Source organism: Ovis aries, chromosome 1 (genome assembly GCF_016772045.2).
Source record: "Ovis aries strain OAR_USU_Benz2616 breed Rambouillet chromosome 1, ARS-UI_Ramb_v3.0, whole genome shotgun sequence".
Taxonomy (NCBI): domain Eukaryota; kingdom Metazoa; phylum Chordata; class Mammalia; order Artiodactyla; family Bovidae; genus Ovis; species Ovis aries.
This window is the reverse complement of record NC_056054.1, coordinates 265,053,110-265,075,169: the sequence shown is the minus strand read 5'-3', so window position 1 is coordinate 265,075,169 and position 22,060 is coordinate 265,053,110. Positions and strand designations below refer to the sequence as shown.

Here is a 22,060-nt window from a genome sequence, read left to right as displayed (position 1 = left end):
AGACATTCTGCAGCTAGCACCGAGCCAGCCATCCTTCACCAGCTGATCAGAGGAGCCCCCGTGCGGCCACACGGGCTAGTAAACCAGGGCAGGTGGCATGTGGGTCTGGGACACCTGTACTCCAGCTGGCCGTGCTCTCTGCATGAACCCTTCACACCGTTTCTACTCACTCAAGACTGTTGCTGGGCCCACCCACTGTACAGCAGAACCCAGGCATGGATGAGGGGGCTCGGGCCAAGACTTGACTGGTAAACCCTTCACAACACCACATGTCCCTGCAAAATACAGCACACTGGACGGAATACAGGAAATGCAGCAGTTAAACTACTGTGGGGATGCTTTTCTCTTTTAGAATCCCCTGTATTGTCTTTATAATAAAACTAGCGGGGCTACAGCAAAATTCCACTCTTCCACACTGAATCACGGCCCCTGGTTGTGCCAGGAGTCCCTCGTACAGGCAGGTCCTCCACCAGTCTCCAGGGCCCTGGGCTTCCAATATTGTCATGACACCTTGGCGAAGCCACCTCTGACCCTTGTGAAAGAAAAAAAATTATCCTGACACTTGTTAAAAGGGTAAGGAAGACTTTATTCAAGACCATTGCACTTAGAGATAGACTGGGCTCAACTCCAAATTCAACAAGGACTAGGGGGATTTACAGAAAAAGAGCAATGAGGCACCAGTGGATGGAAAGTTACTAGGAGTCCAACCTAGAGAGCATATTAAAAAGCAGAGACTTTGCCAACAAAGGTCCATCTAGTCAAGGCTATGATTTTTCCAGTAGTCATGTATGGATGTGAGAGTTGGACTATAAAGAAATCTGAGAGCCGAAGAATTGATGCTTTTGAACTGTGGTGTTGGAGAAGACTCTTGAGAGTCCCTTGGACTGCAAGGAGAGCCAACCAGTCCATCCTAAAAGAAATCAGTCCTGAATGTTCATTGGAAGGATTGATGTTGAAGCTGAAACTCCAATACTTTGGCCACCTGATGTGAAGAGCTGACTCATTTGTTTGTTTGTTTGTTTTTCTTGACATTTAATTGTCACTTTCTATTTATACTTTATAGGAACAAAATGAATACATCCACTCCACTCTATTCTTCAGGATAATAGTTTCTTGAAGTATAATAGATCAACTGACTCGAAAGTTAATCTTTTTAAGGTAATTACTGAGCTTATATAAATAATTTATTTCACAGAACACAACCCATCATTTTTGTTTTGTTTTAATTTGGTTTCTTGGAGTATGAAGCTAAAGATTCTGACTCAAATGTTTTTTTACAAGTCTGTTACTGTTTCATTGTTTACTCTAAGGAACATAAAGTAACTACATTTGAGGTTTTTGTCAAAGCTTTCAGATTTAGTTCTTTTTTTCATGATTCCAAGTCCTTTGGGATTCAAGGATAAACTATGTGAATGCCCACTACATATTTCTTTTACTAAAATATGAAGATTAGGAAAAAATCTAATAAACTTGTGAAACTGCAATTAGAATTTGGACCCAAATGCTAACATTCACAAATAAAATTTTCTATACATTCTATAGATGTAGGAGATTTATTAATTTATATTATTCTATAAACATATACTCTATATTAAACTTGATTTAACCACATTCCAGGGGTTGAATTTGAGGGGTGTTTTAAAGTGTTGAGAGTTTAGTGTTTATTTTTGTAATCCAACAACTTTATCCAAAAATGCAGAAAATTTTTCTGGCTGGCCAGGAGGAAAACATTTCAGTGTTGATAAGTCCATTGACTGTAACAGCCCAGGAAGCATGCTGCAGGTACAGTAGAAGAGATGCCCGTCTTTGTGCGGCTGCTTTGCCAATTCCAGTTGATGATTGTTCATCAACCTTTCATTTATAACCACTGTAAGTGGCTTTCTTTTCTCCAAAGTCTCCAAACAGCTTCCTGCACCTGCGTGACTAATAACAAGATCTGCTTTCTGAAGGTCTTCCTTCAGTGAATCCTTATACTTGTAAACATCCAGAGTGAATGACTCAGTACTGAATGGTTCAGGTACCACCTTTCCTCTACCTATTTGTAGGACAAGTCGGTTGTAACCGAGGCTCTGGATTATTTGCAGACTGTCGTGTGCCAATACACACGCAATGAGGTCGTCAAAGCTGGTGGTCCCTACAGTAACAAAAACCGAGCTGACTCATCTGAAAAGACCTTGATGCTGGGAAAGACTGAAGGCAGGAGGAGAAGGGGACAAGAGAGGATGAGATGGTTGGATGGCACCACTGACTCAATGGACATGAGTTTGAGTAAACTCCGGGAGTTGGTGATGGACAGGGAGGCCTGGTGTGCTGCAGTCCATAGGGTCGCAAAGAGTCAGACACGACTAAGCGACTGAACTGAACTGAACTGAGGAGACCTCAAGGGCAGAGGATCTTACAAACGACAGGCCAAGAATATTACATACCACTTGTGAGGGAGGGAAGAGGAACAAAATCAGACAATGAGGGTGCGCAGAGATCAGGGTGGGGATAACAACAGGATCTTTGCTGAGACTGGGCTGGACAAGCCAAACACAGGACCAGGGTCCAGTGGGAAAGGCGTCCGAGAGGAGGCTGAGTTTGGTCTTGTCACCTCTTAGGTCTGAGATCACGGACACCTGTTTTAAGGTACTTTGCAGCCCAAGCAACCCTTTGATTTCTAAAATGTTTGACTACCTGTGAGGGCTCTGTTCCTTTGACACCTGCCTTCTTTCCTTAAACGCTGAGAGGAAGAGGAATCAGCGCAGCCCTAGAACTCTTCTAGATTTCTCGTTTCAACACTTCAAATCTTCCTAATTCAAGGCAGTTAAGAGAGTTGGTGATAGACAGGGAGGCCTGGCGTGCTGCGGTTCATGGGGTAGCAAAGAGTCGGACACGACTGAGCGACTGAACTGAAAGAGACCATCACTTCTAACTCACCAGCCTCGGGGCCAGGACGGGGACCCGGGGTTGGAGTTCGGGGTTCGGGGTAGGCATGGGGACCCGGCTTAGGATCTGGGACTCGGGTGAGGTCTCTCGTAGCCGACTGGCGCCTCCAATCCGGTCGCTGCAGAGCTACGTCAGAGCCCTGGGTCACCATCACTGCGCACGCGCAGGACTGGGCGAGCGGCTCCAAAGGCTGGTCGGAGCAGGTGGGGGAGGACCCAAGACGCGAGGCGGAAGCCCATGCGGCCCCGCTGCACTCGCGCCGGCCCGTCCCCTCAGAGAGGGCCAATGGGCTCTCAGGACGCGCACCTAACGACGCGGGCTCCGCCCCTTGGAGACGCGCTCAGGCCTGGCCAACATCCGCCGAGGTAGCGAGAGATTTGAGAGCTTTGCTCGGGTCTCGAGTCCTGGCGGCTCGCCGCCATGAAGCTGACGCGGAAGATGGTCCTGTCCCGGGCCAAGGCCTCGGAGCTTCACAGCGTGAGGAAGCTCAACTGCTGGTGAGGACCAGAGGCCAGAGCCCGTCCCCGCACGTCCTCCCCGCTGCCCGGCAACTCTTCCCCGGACTCCCGCCCTGGGGCATGGCTGGGAAGAGCTTTCTAGAAATGGAGACCCCTCTCCAGAACCTCCGCCCTGGAGCGGGGACCCCTGCCCGCCACCTCTTATCTGGAGCGGGGCCTGCAAGGGCCTGCGGAGGATGCAGAGGGGTTTGGAATCTAGTAGGGGCATCTGGGCCTCACCTTCTTGGCTCCTGTCTGGTCCGCCCAGCCTCTCGGAGGTGTTGCATACGCTCAGGGGGCCTTTGGCAAGACCATTCCAGAATTTTCGTCCCTCCTGACCGGATGGTGTTTCACACACCACTCCAAACCTGCCCTCCTTGCACAGGACAATTGGAATTCCCTTGAAGACTGGCCCTTGGGCTTCTAGATGGCTGTGGTGGGGCAGACAGTCCTCTGTAGAGAGGTGTCTTTTCTGAAATTGCCAGCAGCCCTGGGAGCCAAGCCTGCTGATGAGATGGGAGATCAAGATGGTTAACACCCTTTCTAGGGCAAAGAAAGGAAACTGAGGCTCCAAAGTGATGCTCCAGTAAACACTGTTGTAATTGAGCCCTGGGTAGGGATGCGTTGTCCCCAGGGGACTCACTGTCTAGGAGGTAATGGTTAGAGATACAGGCGTCATGGGGGCAGTGCAGCCTCAAAGACAGGGCGGCCAGGGCTAGCTGAGCCAAGGAAGGACCAGAAGTGCTCCTGGAGCTCCTGAAAGGTCTGCCCGTGTTCACTGGAGACTCCAAGCAGGGTTCCGAGCGCCTCCGTGCCCTGGACAGTTTAGGTGGCACTCAGCTAGAAGCGGACAATCCTCCTGCTGGTGTCAAGCAGATTGACTGCAGTGAGATCTGCCTGCTCATTAGAAGCCTTTCTCTTTGCCCCGCACATCTGGTATTTTGGCCACAGCATTCCTGTCATTTGTTTTCAACAATGCATGCCTTTGTTTTCCCTGAGCAATCAGCCTTCCCCTCGGGAGGGAGGCACAACGACCGAGTTTCAGGCTTTCTGGAGTGTGTTTCATAAGTCATGAGTTCAGCCTTTGAACTTGTCCTGTTGCAGAGACTCCCTTGTTTATATATGTTAGAGAATTATCCCTGGGCACAGCAGCCTTGAGAAGGAGTAAGTCTTTGTGTCCTTCAGACGGGGCAGCCTCTGCCACTGCTTAGTCTGAAGAGCAGCCACCAGCATCAAATCGTTTTGTCCGAGATCAACCAGGAAATGATTTGGGGCAGATTTGTCAGTTATCTGGGAAAGTTTTCTTTTACTTTGTCGTTGAAATCGTAGACCTTTTTTTTTTTTTTTTTTCCCTCACGTATAGATTCTTTTTAAAAAACTCAGGTATTTAATTTTTGGCTGCGCTGCGCCTTTGTTGCTACATGCAGGTTTTTTCTCTAGCTGTGGCAAGCGGGGGCCATACGCCAGTTGCAGTTCGCGGGCTTTTCTCATCGCGGTGCTTTCACTTGTTGCGGAGCACGAGCTGTAGGCGCATGGGCTGCAGCTTACAGGCTCTAGAGCACAGGCCCTTTAGTTGTGGTGCACAAGCTTAGTTACATGTGGAATCTTCCCGGACCAGGATGGAAGTCATGTTGCCGGCACTGGCAGGCGGATTCTTATCCACTGTACCACCAGGGGAGTCCAAAGTTGTAAACTCTTAAAGTTTGTAGACGTTTGTCGTTAATTTTTGTTTTTAGTTTTTTTATTCATCTTCGACAAACTAAAAGTACGTATGTCTTTTCTCTCTCCAGGGGCAGCCGTCTCACTGATGTAAGTACCATGCTGGTCATCTCCAAATGCTCCCTGATCCCTGGGAGGAGGGTTAAGTAGACAGACCCACACCCATCCCCATCCAGGCCCCCGTCCATTTGTTCCTTTAGCAGCTTTAGTAAGGAAGAACCATGTGTGAAAAGAAGTTCTGTAACCCCAAGTTAATTCCGAAGTCCCTTCACACATCCTCCTGCGGATGAGTAGCAGGCCCCACGGAGGAGGGGCCTGATTCCCGGATGCAGACCACTCTCACCTGAGGAAGGGCCCCACGGGCTTGGTTGACTTTAAGGAACAGTGCACTTGGCTTGGCGGGAGGGGTCTTTTTAAAAACTTTTTAATAGATTCTTGGACTTCATCTCCCTAAGGAGGTTCCTCACTTTAGCCCTTTCCCTGGTCAGATCCATCTTCACTCTCTATTCCCGTGGCAGGAAGAGATGAGGGCTGGGCAGGGGCAGAGAGAGGAGCTGGGTGGAGCTGAGTGTCTGTGACTCGGTTTCTTCCCAGTTCCACCCTCCACCCTACCCCGGAGTCCTGGGTGAATGTCTCCAGCTCACACAGAGTGGGGTCCCCAGCAGTTGGTTCTTATCAACTTCTGTTTTGGAACTTGAACTGTACCTATCCTGAAAAGCACAGTTGGACATGCTGAGTGTCGGAGCCCTCCAGAAAAGCCTGTTGCGCCTGATTCTGTAGCAGCAAAAACACTACTGTAACAGAAAACAGATCCAGTGCAAATGTGAAGCATTCTGACCAGACAGCTTGTTGATGTCAGGATCCCCCTCTGGCCCCATGCCCACTGTCTGGCAGACAGACACAAACATGTTCGGGGCTCCACTGCTCAACAGCCTTACAGGTTACGGGTCTTCATGGACCAGTTTGTGCCCCACTGCCCCTTTCCCCTAAGTCAGTGTTAACGTGTTCTCGGGTCTAGTTTTGAGCCTGTCTCCGTATCAGAACAGCTCTGTTGGTAAGAAGGGGTTTCTGTCCTCTCCTTGGATGTCAGGGACAGTAGAGAGAAAGGCTTTCTGTCCATTGAGGTCTCCTCACTGAGGTCCTTTGAGGATATCTACAATTAGGAATGCCCCATCTCGATGGCTGGCAGCATTTTGTGGCCCTGTGTGTTCCTAGTCAGGGGAAGGGGGAGGCTCCTCCGCTTGGGCCCTTGTCAGGGGGTGGGCAGCAGCTCCCCCTGGGTTCTTTCGGCTGCTGGAGAGATGTGATGTCACATGCCAGCATCCTGTGATGTTTGCAGTCATGTTCTTTTCCTTCATAGATCTCCATATGCCGGGAAATGCCCAGCCTGGAAGTGATCACCCTCAGGTACCGAACCCTGGCTAGCCACCCCTCCTAAGTCACCGGAGCTGGAAGATGAGAGTGTCCAGATCAGGGCTGGTCAATAACCTGAATAACTGATTATCCTTTGATAACTCCCAACCGTGGTCTGGGAGACCTGCTTCTGCAGGCCACACCAAGGTAGCACCAGGGCTTGGCTACTCCTTAGCTCTGCCCTCCTTCCTGGAGAGCACCCAGGCCTCCCCTGGAGCTTGCCCCACCCATCCCTGGGTCATGGGGTGCCACCCCAGGTTGGCTGTGTCTGTCCCAGCGCCCCCAGTGTCAGCCTTGTCTCCCTCCTGGTTCCATCAGTGCCCGGAGCTCTGCCAACTCCCTGCACTGCATGGTCTGTCCTTGATAATAGTTACTCTTCCAGGGTCATACACCTTTTAACAGACTAAGGAAACCTTGAATGAGCCAAATGCTGCCTTTGAGGCTCTGGGCTCCGGGTGGGGTGGGGGCATTTGGAAGGTGAGGGAAGGAGGAAGTCTCTCCCCACCTGAACTCTGACCCACCCACTCTGGGTCTGGGGAGGAGGCTGCCCCTGCAGATGTTGGAGTGCTTTCTGCAGGTCCCTATGTGTAAACTTTGTGGAGATTAAAGCGCTGCAATGAAGCCTAACTCCTTGCTTGGCAGCTCAGAAGGTCTCAGGACTCGCCCTGCATGTGAGGTTGTGTGGGGTTGCAGGCCCTGGGTCCCATGCAGGTCCTGAGACTTAACTTCCTCGTCACACTGGCCACCCTGTCCTTCCTGACCCGCTTGTTCTTTGTGCCTTCGTCAGTCACCCTGCGTGCCTTCTGCCACCCACCTTGTGCTCACCCACGCCCAGCCCTGACCCGACAGGCTGGGGCTGGCACCTGCTTGCAGGATAAAGGAATGAATGAAGGAGTGGGCCCGGAGCACCACCCCCCCCCCCCCCGCCTGGGCCCAACCCGGCCCTTGTGCCTCAGCTCCCCCGGCTATAAGACAGTGTAGAGGTGGGGTCGAGGAGGAATGGATGCAGTGGGGAAGGCGGAGCAGCCAGTGTGTGCAAGCGCCTGGCATCTGCTATCACTTACCTGTCATGATTGTCAGTGAAGCTGTCGGGGATGTGCGTCTAGAAGGCCTTACCTGACAAAAAAGGCCTTACCTTTCAGTCCCCAAATAGTAGGAAACTTGGAGCAGGCGTGGACTTAACCCCATCTCTGCCGAGCGCTATCTGAGGGCTCTGGGGCAAGTCCCCAGCCTCTGAGCCCAAGGCCCCTCATACTGCAGGGGTTCTCATCGCTGCAGCCCGAAGAGGGACGGTGCCCAGGGCTGTGGCCTGGACTCCTAGCCTTTCTGGAACTGGGGCCCCCGCGGCTAAGCCACTGACCCCAGGCCGCTGGGTGGCAGTCCTGTGCAATGACATCGTTTTGGTTTGGTCTCAGTGCCTGTGGATGGGAAGGCTTAGTTAGATCTGGCTGCTCTAACGAGATTTCACAGGCATTTGTCCCTCAGTTCGGAGGCCACAAGTCCAAGACCAGTGTCTGGTGAGGGCGCCCTGTGTCCTCACCTGGCAGAAGGTTCGGACAGCTCTGGGGGTCCGTTTCATAAGGGCGCTGGCCCCACTCATGGGGGCCCCGCCTCCTCACACCACCACACTGGGGGTCAGGATCCCAACATGTGGATCTGGGGACACAGTCGGTCTGTAGCAATGGCAGCCACAGCCTAGTGGTCAAGGAAGGGTCTCTCGGCCCCTGCCAGCTCAAGCCCTCGACCTCAAGCCTCCACCCCAACAGCCTGTGTGGCTCCCCCATCGCGAGGATCCCAGAGCCTGGGTTCACTTGTGCTGAGACGGTGGCACCCTTGTCCCGCTGCTTCAGTGACAGTGTCGGGTGTGGTGGGAGTGACCCTAGGGATGAGTGAGGACGTCCCTGCCCTGCCCAGCCCAGCCCAGCATCCAACAGAGAGTGGTCCAGACAGTCTGGCAGGATGGGCAGGTCCCCCCCTGGCCTGAGGCTTATGGTCAGCCACCGCCTCAAACTGAGCCTGCATTCATGGCTGGTCCATCTGGGTGTGCAGGAGGTGACCCTGCTCTGTAAGCTCAAACCTGCAGGTCTCTGCCTGGTGTCTGGATGATTGCCTCTTTCCGGTTCACTCAGTTCAATTCTGTAGTTAATTCTTTCGTGAACATGGGGTTTGGAAGTTCAGTGCTCAGGTCTTGGTCGTGTGGGGTTTGAGTGGGCTTGCTTAGGTTCATCGTGGGTTTTCCTGGCTACTGCCCATTTTGGGCTCACTGGCCTGTCCCACGGAGTCCTCAGTCCCTTGTCCTGTCGGGGGGAGGACTCCGACCCCGACATGGACACCCACCCCGACATGGACATCTCACAGCCTCAGCAGAGTAGGGGCTGCCGCTCCCACTGCAGCTGGAGGGTGAAACTTTCTCTTGGGCCTGGGGGCTCCCTTGCTCTCCACCCTAAGGCGAGGGCAGATGGGCACCAGCCGGCAGCACTTGTCTGCATGGTGAGGTGGGGGCCCCGGACCGGTGCTGACAGCCACATCCACACAGCGTCAACAGCATCTCCAGCCTGGAGCCCGTGAGCTGCTGCCGGCAGCTGAGCGAGCTGTACCTGCGCAAGAACCGCATCCCCAGCCTCGCAGAGCTCGTCCACCTGAAGGGCCTCCCACGCCTGCGAGTGCTCTGGCTGGCCGAGAACCCCTGCTGTGGCACCTGTCCCCACCTCTACCGCATGACTGTCCTGCGCACCCTGCCGCAGCTGCAGAAGCTGGACAACCAGGGTGGGTGCCCTTACATCCCCCCCGCCCCATCACAGGTGCCCGAGAGGCCAGCCTCCTGAGGGCTGAGCCACCTCTCCGAAGGGGACCAGGCTGAGCCGAGGGGACAGCCAGGCTGGGCCGGGTGGGCTCATGTGCAGTGAGGGCACTGATGCGTCTGCACCACCCCCCCAGCTGTGACAGAGGAAGAGGTGTCCCGGGCGCTGATGGAGGGAGAGGAGGTCACAGCCCCCAGCAGAGAGGACTTGGGGAACGGCCCACCCGAGCTGTCCTACACCCTGAGTGCTGTGGACGCCGCCACTGAGACGACACAGGATCCTCTCAGCCTCGGCGAGGGGGAGGCCAGGTGTGGTTCGTGGGCCTCCCCAGCCCTCCCGTGACTGCGCTTCTGGGACTGGGGGTGGGGGTGTGTGTGCTTGTTTCTGGTCTGTCTCTGGGCCCCAGCCTGGTGTCAGCCGCATGGCTGAGAGAAGGCCCAGGGCAGGGAGCTCATGCCAAGTGCAAGACCAGCCCTCCTGGGGAGCAGTGGACTCAGGTGGTGCGCTGGTGGAGGTATGGGGCCAGCTGCGCGGGAGGGAAGCCCTGTGGCCCTGGCTACGTGAGCCACTGGTCACGAGTCCTGGGTATGGCAGGGCGTGCAGACCGAGGAAAGGCCCTTTCTGACCCACAGGGTACCTCAGCTGATGGATGTTTGAGGGCAGAAACTGGACGTAAGGAACATGGTGAAGACCATTGTTCTCAGTGGCGTCCAGGCCAGACATCCACCCGCAAATGAGGGCCACCTGCTGGCTCTCCGGCAGCATGGGAGGAGGGCACGTGGCTGTCCTGTGGCGTGGTGGGAGGGCGGCGTGGCTGTCCCTCGGCATGGGGAGAGGGCGCGTGGCTGTCGACTGGCAGGGCCAGCTACAGGCCCCCCTCCATGTGCGGGCTCTCATGTGGTGTGTGTCAGTGCCCTCATCCTGTGTGAGCTCCAGGGGGAGGGAGGTGACTCCGGGGCTGAGAGAAGTCGTGCTGCCCCACGCCCCTGTCCCCTGCTCCCGGCCCCGAGAAGCACAGTCTGGAGTGGCGGTTTCCCTGCAGATGGGTAGGGTCTGCTTTTAGGAGTCTTTTCCTCCCTGTGCCCTGGGGCGCCAGGCCCAGACCCACAGATGTGTGAATAGCGAGGGCTGGGCTCCAGTCGCCTCAGGCCTCATGCCCCGCTGTCCTCCTCCTGCCAGCAGTGACCAGGGGCAGCTTGGCCTGAAGCCCACCTCCCGGGACCGGTTTCCTCCGTTCTCACAGCGGGAGGCTGCAAGCAGTCGCACCAGCAGGGTGAGTGTGATGAGGCCGCCTGGTGGGAGGTGGCCCCGGTTCCCCCTCACCAGAGTGTGGACACTGGGGGCTGAGAGCTGAGGGACAGGGCTGGAGACACTGCAGTGAAGCACATAGCCAGGCCCCAGGGGGCAGGAAGCCAGCCATCTGGGTCCAGTGTCACGTCCAGGTCTAAGCTGGTAGGACATGGCAAGCAGAGAGCGGGTGCCTGTGTGGGCGGTGGGGTCCCCAGCACGGGGGCCTGTGCTGAGGGTGGTCCTGGTGGCTGGGAAGGTCACTGTGGCAGTGCTCAACCCGGAGAGATTGCTGCTTGGGAAGAGCCCTCCTGCCTGCTGTCAGAAGTGGGGATGTTCCAGCAGGCACAGGGGCCGGGGCAGGGCAGTGTCCCTGTGTGGGCTTCCCTGTGAGGATCATGGGTGTTGGCTGAACACAGGCCACGTGGGCGGCAGGGTTACATCAGTGAAGACCAGCTCCTTCCAGGGTCTCCTCCATCTGCTGCTCGAGTCACTGTGGCTTGGGCCTGGGCTCGTCCCTGCTCACGGGCCGCCCTACCCCCAAAGGGCGGAGCCATCTGTCCCTCTGTGTCCTCTGGCTGGCACAGCAGCTTCCCTGTGTGCCCCCTCCCCTGACCCAGTCTTTGGCAGGGAGAACTTGGAGGGGACCTCGCCACCTGAGCACAGGGGGAGGGAGCTGTCTGAACAGGACTGGGGTCTGTGGGGGTGCAGACCCCCTGGCACCTGCTCCAGCCCTTGATCGGCCTGACCCATGCCATAGGGTGTGGTGGGCTCACAAAGGCTGGCGCCACGTCCAAGCAGGGCTGCCCGAAGCCACAGCAGGGCCTCCCTCCCTCATTTGTGCAGTGACAACTTGAAATGGGCGCAGAGTTCACCAGAGGTACAGAGGTGAACACACTGAGGCCCTGTCCCCACCAGAAGGCGTCCCCCAAAGGCTGCGGTAGGTGTGACTGCGGGCCGAAGGCCGGTCCAGAGAGCAGTCAGTGGGCCTGTGGCCAGTCTCCCTCACCTGGCCCCACCCCAGTGGGCCACTGCCCCCTGGGACCACAGCCTGCTCTTCCGCAAGCTGTGTGGGACAGCTCCGGGTCCCTGCACACACCTTCCACACGTTTCAGGAGGAGCCCAAGGTGTGTACTGTCGCCGGTGGCAGGTCTGCCCAGCGGCTGCGCTGAGGCCAGGAGCTCCCACCCCACCCCCATGGCAGGGCCTCTGCCGAGGAGAGTGGACCAGGGACTGAAGGTACTGGTTCAACTCCGTGCCTGCCACAGATACATACAAAAGACTATCACACCTGCTCAAACAGGATGCTTGCTCTGAGAGCAGCGGACAGAAGGGTCTGGCCCTGCTTCCAGGGGTCCCTGTGGTCACCCAGGCTGGGTGACCCTGAGGCATCCAGCCCCCCACAAGCTTCTGAGTGCAGGTGCCGGTGGCCAGGAAGACCTGGGGACACAGGGAGCTAGCGAGATTTGAGGGAGCAGGAGCCTTAGGGCATTGCAGAGGCCGGGGGCCAGCATCCCAAGCGTGCCCACATGGGCCACGTGCTCTGGCTTGTGGCCATCCCTCCAGTCATCCCACAAGAAGTTTCAGCTCAAATAGCCCCTTCGTGTACAATCCTTCCTGGATTTTCCCAGTAGACATGGCGTTTCTCTGCTCAAATGCGGATGGGACTCGGGTGTGGTCGTGTGGACGTGTGTGCGCATCACACACTACGCCCATGTGCGTTTGAACACACATTCCTGAGCACCTGCTTCTGGTCTCTGCTCCATCGCTGACCAGCTGTGTGATGAGGGCCCCTTACTCAGCCTCTCTGGGCCTCAGGGCTGTGAGCAGGAGGTGAGTGAGTTCGTAGGAAGTCCCTGCAGGCGGCGAGCGCTGTACCCCAGCCATGGCCACAGCTTCCATCCGCCCAGGTCTGTCTAGAAGGCTGCCCCCTGAAGGCTGTGCTCTGGTGGTGGGGGTGTGTGTGTGTGTCTGTGTGTCTGTGTGTGTCTGTGTGTGTGTGTGTATATGTGTATATGTGTGTGTGTGGTGTGGGTGGCCCAGCGTCACAGGTGTGGCGCTCAGGCAGTGACTCTCTGTGTCCCCAGAGCAACATCCTGACGGCCATCCTGATGCTGCTGCGAGAGCTGGACATTGAGGGACTAGAGGCTGTCCACCAGACTGTGGTCAGCCGGCTCCAGGCCCTGCACAAGCAGGAGCTGCAGGAGGACATGGAGTGACCCCAGTCCAGTGGGACCCTGCTGAGCCCAGGCACAGGGCTGCATCCTTGGGAAGCCGGACTCTTGTTGCAGACGGCGCCCAGCAGGGGCAGGAAAGGCTGCCGGGCAGACCGCCCTGTGCCTCTGCTGGGAGAGTCGTGGCTGGGTGCCTCCTGTCTCCCAGGACCACCTTGGTGTGGCTCCTCCTCGGGGTGGGCTTTGCAGCCGTCCTCCTAATAAATGCTCTCCCGAAGTCTGGTGTGGGAGCAGGCGTGTCCTCCATGACAGGTTCACTCTTGTTAAGGTGGCAGCATTGCTCACGTGTTTTCTCCATGCCAGTTGTGACTCGGTCATGGGATGGATTTCTGTCAACCGCAGCGAACTTCCAGAATGAAGGCAGCCATAGGGACAGGCCGCCTGCCACCTCCAGGACGTTTTGTCTGCAGAGCACTTTGTGCCCCTTGTCGAGAGCCCCACACGACACGGGTCTGTGCTGCCCCTGCATGAGGGGCTGGACGACGGGGACCCGGTCAGAAGCAGCAGCTGTATGGGAAGGGACAGCTTCTGGAAACCACGCCTTAGGTTTTCTTCCGTTGGGAAGCGTCGCTGGCAGGGAAGCCGCAGTCCCGGGGGCTGTCCTGGGGCCACAGTGCAGGGGGAGGAGGGGCCGTCTGAGCTGTTAGGGAGCACCTGCCTGTTCTTCCTGGGGTGGAAGTGGCAGGTGCTGGCGTCCAGTGGGAGTTGAGGGTGCACAGACCCAAGGGGGGTTGGCTGAGCACCTGGAAGACCCCTGACTCTGGGAAGAGGGAGCTGCACCCGCTGAGGCTTCGTCTCCCCTGGGAGCCCTGGGGAAGGCGTGGTTTATCTGTGGGGCTCCCTGTAGTTCTCAGGGCAGGGGTGGGCTCTGGCCTTGGGAAGTGGGGACTCACCACGTGGGGGCATCCAGAACGGATGGCCTCTGCTGTGCATGTGGCTTCTCTTATAATTATGAGATGTTGGATGCTCCCAATAAAGTCCATCCTGGTGAGAACAAGCTGGGTGTGTTTGTGTGATATTAACACCCTCCCTCTTCCCACCCACTGAGCAGTGCTCACACCCACCACCCCAGCCCCACGCCCTGGTCCACCTCAGTAGGGGGCCCTTGACTTGCACCATGGTTGGAATGAATACCTGCCTCAGCCCCTTGACTCTTCGTCACCCCCACATCCCACCTTCTCTGACTCCCTAGTCAGGGCCTCCCGTCAGTTCGCTGGGTCCCACTCACAGCCACCTGCCTACTCAGTGCCCTTTTGAAGCCCTCAGGCTGGACTGAGGACAAAGCGCTTCTACCCCTGGCCTGGACTCCAGGCCTCCGATCTGTAATGTTCACGTCACAGCCCCTACTCTGAGTTTGTCCCCAGGTGACACTGAGAGCAGGGTTTCTGAGCAAAGCAGGTGTTGGCATTACACCCTGTGTGTGTATCCTGGGGGTCCCAGTTATGGAGGGGAGGGCTGAGACCCAAGAGGGCACGTTCATCTGGAGTGCTCGTCAGTGTCGCTGGAGGTCAGCCACACACCATGCACTCCCTGTGAGCTGCTGCGGAGGAATGAGGGCAGTCACTATCTCAGACCCCACCTCGGGGTCCACCAAGCCAGTTGCTAGCATGCTGCATGGAGGGCCCAACACTCATCTGGCAGGACCGCTGGGGCCTGGGCCTGACCTGGCTAAGGCACTGACTGGGCCAGGCCACAGTGCAGCCAGAGCCAGGGGATGGCTGGTGTCCCCCCACCAAAGCCTCCCACATGGAGGGGACCGCATCTCAGACTGCCAGGTGGGTGGGGACCCCGAGAGCCCCTACAGCACAGTTTTGAGCTGCAGCCCCTCCCTCTACCCTGCCCCACCCCCACAGTAAGTCAGAAGGGGAGCTCTGAGTTCTGGGGAGACACTCTTAGGGTGCCCTCTGATCGTGTTGACTGGGGGCACCTTCCAGAAGGAGCAGGAGGGAACAAGCCTTCCAGGGGCCACTGACCCACCATGTCCCCAAGCCCAGAGCTGTTCTGTTTGCAGGAGGACGCTGGGCCACCCTCTGATAGTCGTTCCCTGAGGCAGCATTCATGGATGCCTCCGTCCCTGAGCCTGTGGGATACTCACAGGTCCCATCTTGTCTGGGAAACCAGACAAGAAACAAGAGGCCCTGCTGCCAGCATCCTCCCAGGACAGTGGTTCTCCAGGGTGCTGTGAATGGACACGGGCTCCAGGGTGTTCCTGGGAAGCCTGTGGTTCCAAAGGGACCCGCCAAAGCCTGGGAGGACCTGGGTATGCCGTGCAGGCAAGATGCGACCGTGGCATCTTCTTGGGCCAAGAAGAGTGCCAGCCCAGCTGGGAGTGGCAGTGCACGGTGGCCTGGTTGAGTGAGGCCAACAGTACTGCCAGTATGAGAGTCGCGCCTGCCCTGTGCTCCTCAGCTGGGGCACATGGGCACGTGGGACCCCGAGCTGGGTTTGCACTCTGCTGTCACCAACCCGAGAGTCTTCATGCTTGTTCAACAAGGGGCCTGCTCCCTGGGAAGTCGGTGTCTTTCTGCTTCTGCAGGACTGTCACTTTTGACATTTAGGAAAAAGCACTGTTTCTGCATAAAGGCAAAGCTGCCCATCACAGCATCATGCAAGAAAGGTGGGCGGCCACGGCTCGGCCTGAGGAGCCCCACAGATACCCCTCCCCCTCCTCAGGGACTGCTGGGTGGGGCAGGGTTGAAGAGACAAACCTGTGAACCTTGGCCAGGCCAGGGGTGTAGTGTCTACATCAACACTTCCTCAAGATGTCAACAAGTAGGAAAGCCAAGACTATCACTCACCACCCCCGCACACCCAGTGGGCGGGACTGCTGACAGATGCGGACCCCGACTGGTGGGTACCCCAACTCCACCATCAGACCGAGGCAGACACTGCCTGTGGCCTTTATGTCCCCTGGCCAGACTCTCCGGAGCCTGCAACAGAGTCTGAGGGCCTCCCCCGCCCCCTGCACTTAGGCCCTCAGGGGAGGTTCCTCCCACTGCCCCGTCAGAGTGCACCTGCACAGAAGCCTCTGGAACGATCATCCAGAAACGCTCCAGCACCTGCTGAGCCTGCCTCAGGCAGAATTACAGAGAAGGGCTCCAGTTAAACTTGCTGCACAAATGTCTACTTCGGTGGATGCTGTTCAAATTTCCATCACCCCCGCAAGAATGACTCATGGGCTGCCTTCCCTGGAAGCCTCGTGGAAATAGCACGGTTTGGTAGGGCCTGAAATACTAGTCTTCACATCGTAAGAAAGAGTTCGAGACCGCTGAGAGAGAAAAACGATGCACTTGGGGTCCCCAGTGGGCACCAGGCTCAGGGAGGGGATGTGGCTTGTGGAGAGCTGCCCTGGGCCTGGGGGCAGCTGTGAGTGTTGAGAGGGGCTCTGGGTTCAAACGCTCCCCTCCCTTCCCAGCAGGGTGGCCCTAGACCAAGGGGGCTGAGCAGGAGTTGTGGGCACCGGGGGTTCAGGCTGCTTCCCAAGGCAGGTAGGGTGATTGCCCCTGCTCTCTGGACCACGTGGACACCTGCCTAGAACCCCTGCGTGCAGCAGACCTCACTCAGCCCCTCCCAGGCCCCTCCTCAGCCTCAGGCAGCCAGAGGGTGATGCGTGACCTCTGGCTCACCCTGCTCCTGGGCCCGCAGCTCCTCCATCAGCTGTGTCCCCTGCGGCGTGTCCTTGGCCGTACACACCACCCCACCCTGTTCTGAGGAACTGCAGCACACACACTCCCCTGCAAGTGAGGCCCATGCTTGTTGTCTGGGGGAGGGGGCGGGATTCTCAGGTGCCCCAAGGTCCTGACCCCTGGTGTGTCCGCCAGACAAGACCCCACCCCTAAGTGGGAGGGCAGTCTGAGTGTGGATATGCTGCCTTATATGGCCGAGGTGAAGAGGTTCACAGCTGTAGTGAAGGCCCTCATCAGGTGAAAGTGAAAAGTGAGAGTCACTCAGTCATGTCCAACTCTTTGTGACCCCATGGACTATATAGTCTATGGGATTCTCCAGGCCAGAATACTGGAGTGGGTAGCCTTTCCCTCCTCCAGGGGATCTTCTCAACCTGGGAATTAAACCCAGGTCTCCTGCATTGCAGGCAGATTCTTTACCAGCTCAGCCACCAGGGAAGCTCCTCATCAGGTGACTCTGCCTTAATGAAAGGGAGTGTCCTGGTGGGCTTGCCCTGATCAGGTGACCTCAGTCCCCCTGACAGGCATCCTCAAATCAGGGCTAAGAAGGCTGTGGTCCCTCCCTCCCTGAGCTCAGGAGCAGTAAACACTGGAATTCTGTCAACAGGCAGCTCACTGAGGTCCTGGGGAGACCACACATGGCCAAACAGGGAGGCCCCTTTGCTTGGGGAGCCCAGGGCTGGCTGAGAGGGGGAAAGGGGGTGACGGGGAGGAGCAGAGTAGCGGTTGGGCCAGACCCTTAGGCTCTCCTGCGGCTGCTGCAGTCTCACTCTCTGCTTCCCGGCTGCACGTCAGGTGGCCAGCGGCACCGCTGATGTCCTTCAGCCTGGGAGGCAGCTCCCTATGTGCCTCGCACTGGCACGCCCCAGGGAGGGAGGCTGAGCAGCTCCAAGGAGGCAGGTGGCAGGCCTGGAGGAAGTGTCCTAGCTGGCAGAGGCCAGCATGGGGCCGGGTCCTCCCCTGCTGCTGAGGCAACTGCTGCCTGCCAAGACGCCACACTGGTCCAGGCACTGCCCAGTGTTAGCCTCACCCCCGCCCAGCTTCCCTTGACCCCTGCAGTGATAGTGGCCGGGCCACCCCAGGACACCCAGTGCCCAGCGTGGAGAAGCGAGAAAGAGCCTGTGAGGCCAATATTCCAGGGTTTTACCAGCATCTGCAAACTGCACATTTAAGCAAAACCAAGCCGAAAACCCTGGAAAAACCCAGGGTCTGTGCGGACATGAAGGAACCAGAGAAGGTGGCCCGCAGCCTCGGCCTTAGAGCCAGTCAGCCAGTCGAGACCTGACCAGGAGGCTCCCCAACCTGGGGACTCCCAGTTGGGCCTGTGGACCCTCCAAGATCAGTTCAGTTCAGTTCAGTCGCTCAGTCGTGTCCGACTCTTTGCGACCCCATGAATCACAGCACGCCAGGCCTCCCTGTCCATCACCAACTCCCAGAGTTCACTCAGACTCACATCCATCAAGTCAGTGATGCCATCCAGCCATCTCATCCTCTGTCGTCCTCTTCTCCTCCTGCCCCCAATCCCTCCCAGCATCACAGTCTTTTCCAATGAGTCAACTCTTCCCATGAGGTGGCCAAAGTACTGGAGTTTCAGCTTTAGCATCATTCCTTCCAAAGAAATCCCAGGGCTGATCTCCTTCAGAATGGACTAGTTGGATCTCCTTGCAGTCCAAGGGACTCTCAAGAGTCTTCTCCAACACCACAGTTCAAAAGCATCAATTCTTTGGCGTTCAGCTTTCTTCACAGTCCAACTCACATCCATACATGACTACTGGAAAAACCACAGCCTTGACTAGACAGACCTTAGTGAGCAAAGTAATGTCTCTGCTTTTGAATATGCTATCTAGGTTGGTCATAACTTTTCTTCCAAGGAGTAAGCGTCTTTTAATTTCATGGCTGCAACCATCATCTGCAGTGATTTTGGAGCCCCCCAAAATAAAGTCTGCCACTGTTTCCACTGTTTCCCCATCTATTTCCCATGAAGTGATGGGACTGGATGCCATGATCTTCGTTTTCTGAATGTTGAGCTTTAAGCCAGCTTTTTCACTCTCCTCTTTCACTTTCATCAAGAGGCTTTTTAGCTCCTCTTCACTTTCTGTCATAAGGGTGGTGTCATCTGCATATCTGAGGTTATTGATATTTCTCCCGGCAATCTTGATTCCAGCTTGTGCTTCTTCCAGTCCAGCGTTTCTCATGATGTGCTCTGCATATAAGTTAAATAAGCAGGGTGACAATATACAGCCTTGACATACTCCTTTTCCTATTTGGAACCAGTCTGTTGTTCCATGTCCAGTTCTAACTGTTGCTTCCTGACCTGAATACAAATTTCTCAAGAGGCAGGTCAGGTGGTCTGGTATTCCCATCTCTTTCAGCATTCTCCACAGTTTATTGTGATCCACACAGTCAAAGGCTTTGGCATGGTCAATAAAACAGAAATAGATGTTTTTCTGGAATTCTCTTGCTTTTTCATGATCCAGCGGATGTTGGCAATTTGATCTCTGGTTCCTCTGCCTTTTCTAAAACCAGCTTGAACATCAGGAACTTCACGGTTTATGTATTGCTGAAGCCTGGCTTGAAGAATTTTGAGCATTACTTTACTAGCATGTGAGATGAGTGCAATTGTGCAGTAGTTTGAGCATTCTTTGGCATTGCCTTTCTTTGGGATTGGAATGAAAACTGACTTTTCCAGTCCTGTGGCCACTGCTGAGTTTTCCAAATTTGCTGGCATATTGAGTGCAGCGCTTGCACAGCATCATTTTCAGGATTTGAAATCTAAAGAATAGTAAGGAGTAAATTGTGGATGGTGGATGCAGAAGAGTGAGAGGTGGTGGGCTTTGGGAATTGACTGGGGGATGGTGGAAAGTGACTGTGGATATTGGAAGATGAATTGTAGACCGTGGGACGTCGATGTTGATAACATAAAAATTCTAGTTATAAGAACACATCCCAGGAACATAATCAGTCTTTGGACTAGATATACCAAAAAAGAATATTTATTACAGAATTACTTGTTGTAGCAGAAACCTAGAAATGTTACGAAGGTCCAAACACAAAGGGACAATTCAGTCAATTCAGAGGTAGGTTTAGGATGATGTTCTATGAGTAAGGGGGAGCAAGAGGTCTTGGGGAGAGGGCATGGGCACAAATGATGACTAGTGAAGCTGTCATTATGGGAGACATTAAAGGGGCTCCTTGCGTTACTAAGCGTACACTCATATGTGTGTGTGCATGAAACATACCTGCCAAGCACGGCTGATGATGGAACCTCCATGAACTGAGGATCATAATGTAGCCAATTCAGAGAAACGGTACTCACGTCAGACGGATGATCCAGATGGATAGATGGTAGATATGGATAGAGAGACAGGCACTAGATGCAAACACCAATACACATAAATGTATGTGTGTGGACATGTATAGACTTCTATATGTTTTTATATAATAGTTAACAATAAAAATTTTAAATACCCTTTATAATATTATCCAAAAACATAAAGTACTTAGATAAATTTAAGAAAAGTTGTATAGGGCATATAGAGTAAAAAATATGAATCTAGTCAATGAACAAATACCTAATGCATTAATTACAATAAACTGTAATGGCAACCCAGTGCAGTATTCCTGCCTGGAGAATCCCATGGAAGAGGAGCCTGGCGGGACTACAGACCAGAGGGTGGCAGAGAGCCAGACACAACTGGGAGACTGAGCGCAGAGAGACTGAGGTTATAAAATGGACCCACATTAATGGGAATCTACAGTATTTACATCATGAACTCCGTATTGCAAAATTCAGAATTAAATTGAAGATCAGGGAAAACCTCTAGACCAGGTATGACATAAATCAAATCCCTTACGATTATACAGTGGAAGTGACAATATATTCAACGGATTAGATCTGATAGATAGAGTGTCCTGAAGAACTATGGACAGTTTGTAACATTGTACACAAGGTGGTGATCCAAACCATCCCCAAGAAGAAGAAATGCAAAAAGGCAAAATGGTTTTCTGAGGAGGCCTTACAAATAAGAGAAAACAAGAGAAGTGAAAGGCAAAGGAGAAAAGGAAGGATATATCCATCTGAATGCAGAGTTCCAAAGAACAGCAAGGAAAGATAAGAAAGCCTTCCAAAGTGATCAATGCAATGAAATAGAAGAAAACAATGGAATGGGAAAGACTAGAAATCTCCTCCAGAAAACCAGAGATACCAAGGGAACATTTCATGCAAAGATGGGCACAGTAAAGAAAGAAATGGTATAAACCTAACCAAAGCAGAGGATATTAAGAAGAGGTGGCAAGAATACACAGAAAAACTATACAGAAAATATCTTAATGACGTGGATGACCACAGTGTTGTGGTCATTCAGATATGTCCAGACATCCTCGAGTGTGAAGTGTAGTGGGTCTCAGGAAGCATCACTACAAACAAAGCTAGTAGAGGTGATGGAATTCCAGCTGAGCTATTGCAAACCCTAAAAGATGATGCTGTTAAAGTGCCGCATTCGATAGGCCAGCAAACTTGGAAAAGTCAGCAGTGGCAACAGGTCTAGAAAAGGTCAGTTTTCATTCCAATCCCAAAGAAAGGCAATGCCAAACAATTTTCAAGCTACCAAGAATTGCACACATCTCACACACTAGCAAAGTAATGTTCAGAATTCTCCAAGCGAGGTTTTAACAGTACGTGAACTGAGAACTTCCAGATGTTCAAGCTGGATTTAGGAAAGGCAGAGGAACCAGAGATCAAATTACCAACCTCTGCTAGACAGTAGAAAAAGTAAGAGAATGCCAGAAAAACATCCATTTCCGTTTCATTGACTCGGCTAAAGCCTTTAGCTGTGTGGATCACAAGAAACTGTGGAAAATTCTTCAAGAGATGGGACTACCAGACCACCTTATCTGCCTCCTGAGAAGTCTGTATGCAGATCAAGAATCAACAGAAGGGATGTGGAACAACAGACTGGTTCCTAATTGGGAAAGGAATACATCTAGGCTGTATACTGTCACGTTGCATATTTAATTCCTGTGCAGAGTACCTCATGTGAAATTCCGTACTGGATGAATCACAAGCTGGAATTAAGATTGCTGGGAGAAATAGCAAAACCTCAGATACCCAGATGACACCACCCTTCTGATGGAAAGCAAAGAGGAACTAAAGAGCCTCTTGATGAAGGTGAAAGAGGAGAGTGAAAAAGCTGGCTTAAAACTCAACATTCAAAAAGCTAAGATCATAGTATCCAGTCCCATCACTTCATGGCAAATAGATGGGGAAACCATGGAAACAGTGAGAGACTTTATTTTCTTGGGCTCCAAAATCACTGCAGATGGTGAGTGCAGCCATTAAATTGAAAGATGCATACTCCTTGGAAGAAAACCTATGACCAACCTAGACAGCATATTAAAAAGCAGAAACATTACTTTACTGATAAGGGTCCATATAGTTAAAGCTATGGTTTTTCCAGTCGTCTTGTATGGATGTGAGAGTTGGGCCATAAAGAAAGCTG

General features: G+C 54.2%; 2 protein-coding genes across 5 annotated transcripts; one reads left to right on the top strand and one right to left on the bottom strand.

The window, feature by feature from the left end:
* Positions 1 to 1,625: 1,625 nt before the first annotated feature.
* On the bottom strand, positions 1,626 to 3,079 carry LOC106990810 (UDP-N-acetylglucosamine transferase subunit ALG13 homolog). The gene is made up of 2 exons (XM_042244045.2): positions 2,920 to 3,079; positions 1,626 to 2,158 (listed from the first exon to the last, which is right to left on the bottom strand). Exons 1-2 carry the CDS (start codon positions 3,077 to 3,079, stop codon positions 1,662 to 1,664), a joined length of 657 nt encoding a protein of 218 aa, XP_042099979.1. The 3' UTR covers positions 1,626 to 1,661.
* Positions 3,080 to 3,264: 185 nt separating this feature from the next.
* Positions 3,265 to 13,876, top strand: CFAP410 (cilia and flagella associated protein 410). 4 transcript variants are annotated; one of them, XM_027961062.2, is made up of 7 exons: positions 3,265 to 3,425; positions 5,216 to 5,234; positions 6,505 to 6,551; positions 9,094 to 9,323; positions 9,495 to 9,666; positions 10,541 to 10,631; positions 12,733 to 13,876. In XM_027961062.2, the coding sequence occupies exons 1-7, from the start codon at positions 3,349 to 3,351 to the stop codon at positions 12,862 to 12,864; spliced, it is 768 nt and encodes a 255-aa protein (XP_027816863.1). In that variant the 5' UTR covers positions 3,265 to 3,348; the 3' UTR covers positions 12,865 to 13,876. The 4 variants fall into 4 exon arrangements, with proteins under 4 accessions (XP_027816863.1, XP_060262134.1, XP_027816858.1 ...); XM_060406151.1 differs by having other exon boundaries at positions 11,492 to 13,876; XM_027961057.2 differs by having other exon boundaries at positions 10,538 to 10,631.
* Positions 13,877 to 22,060: the final 8,184 nt, after the last annotated feature.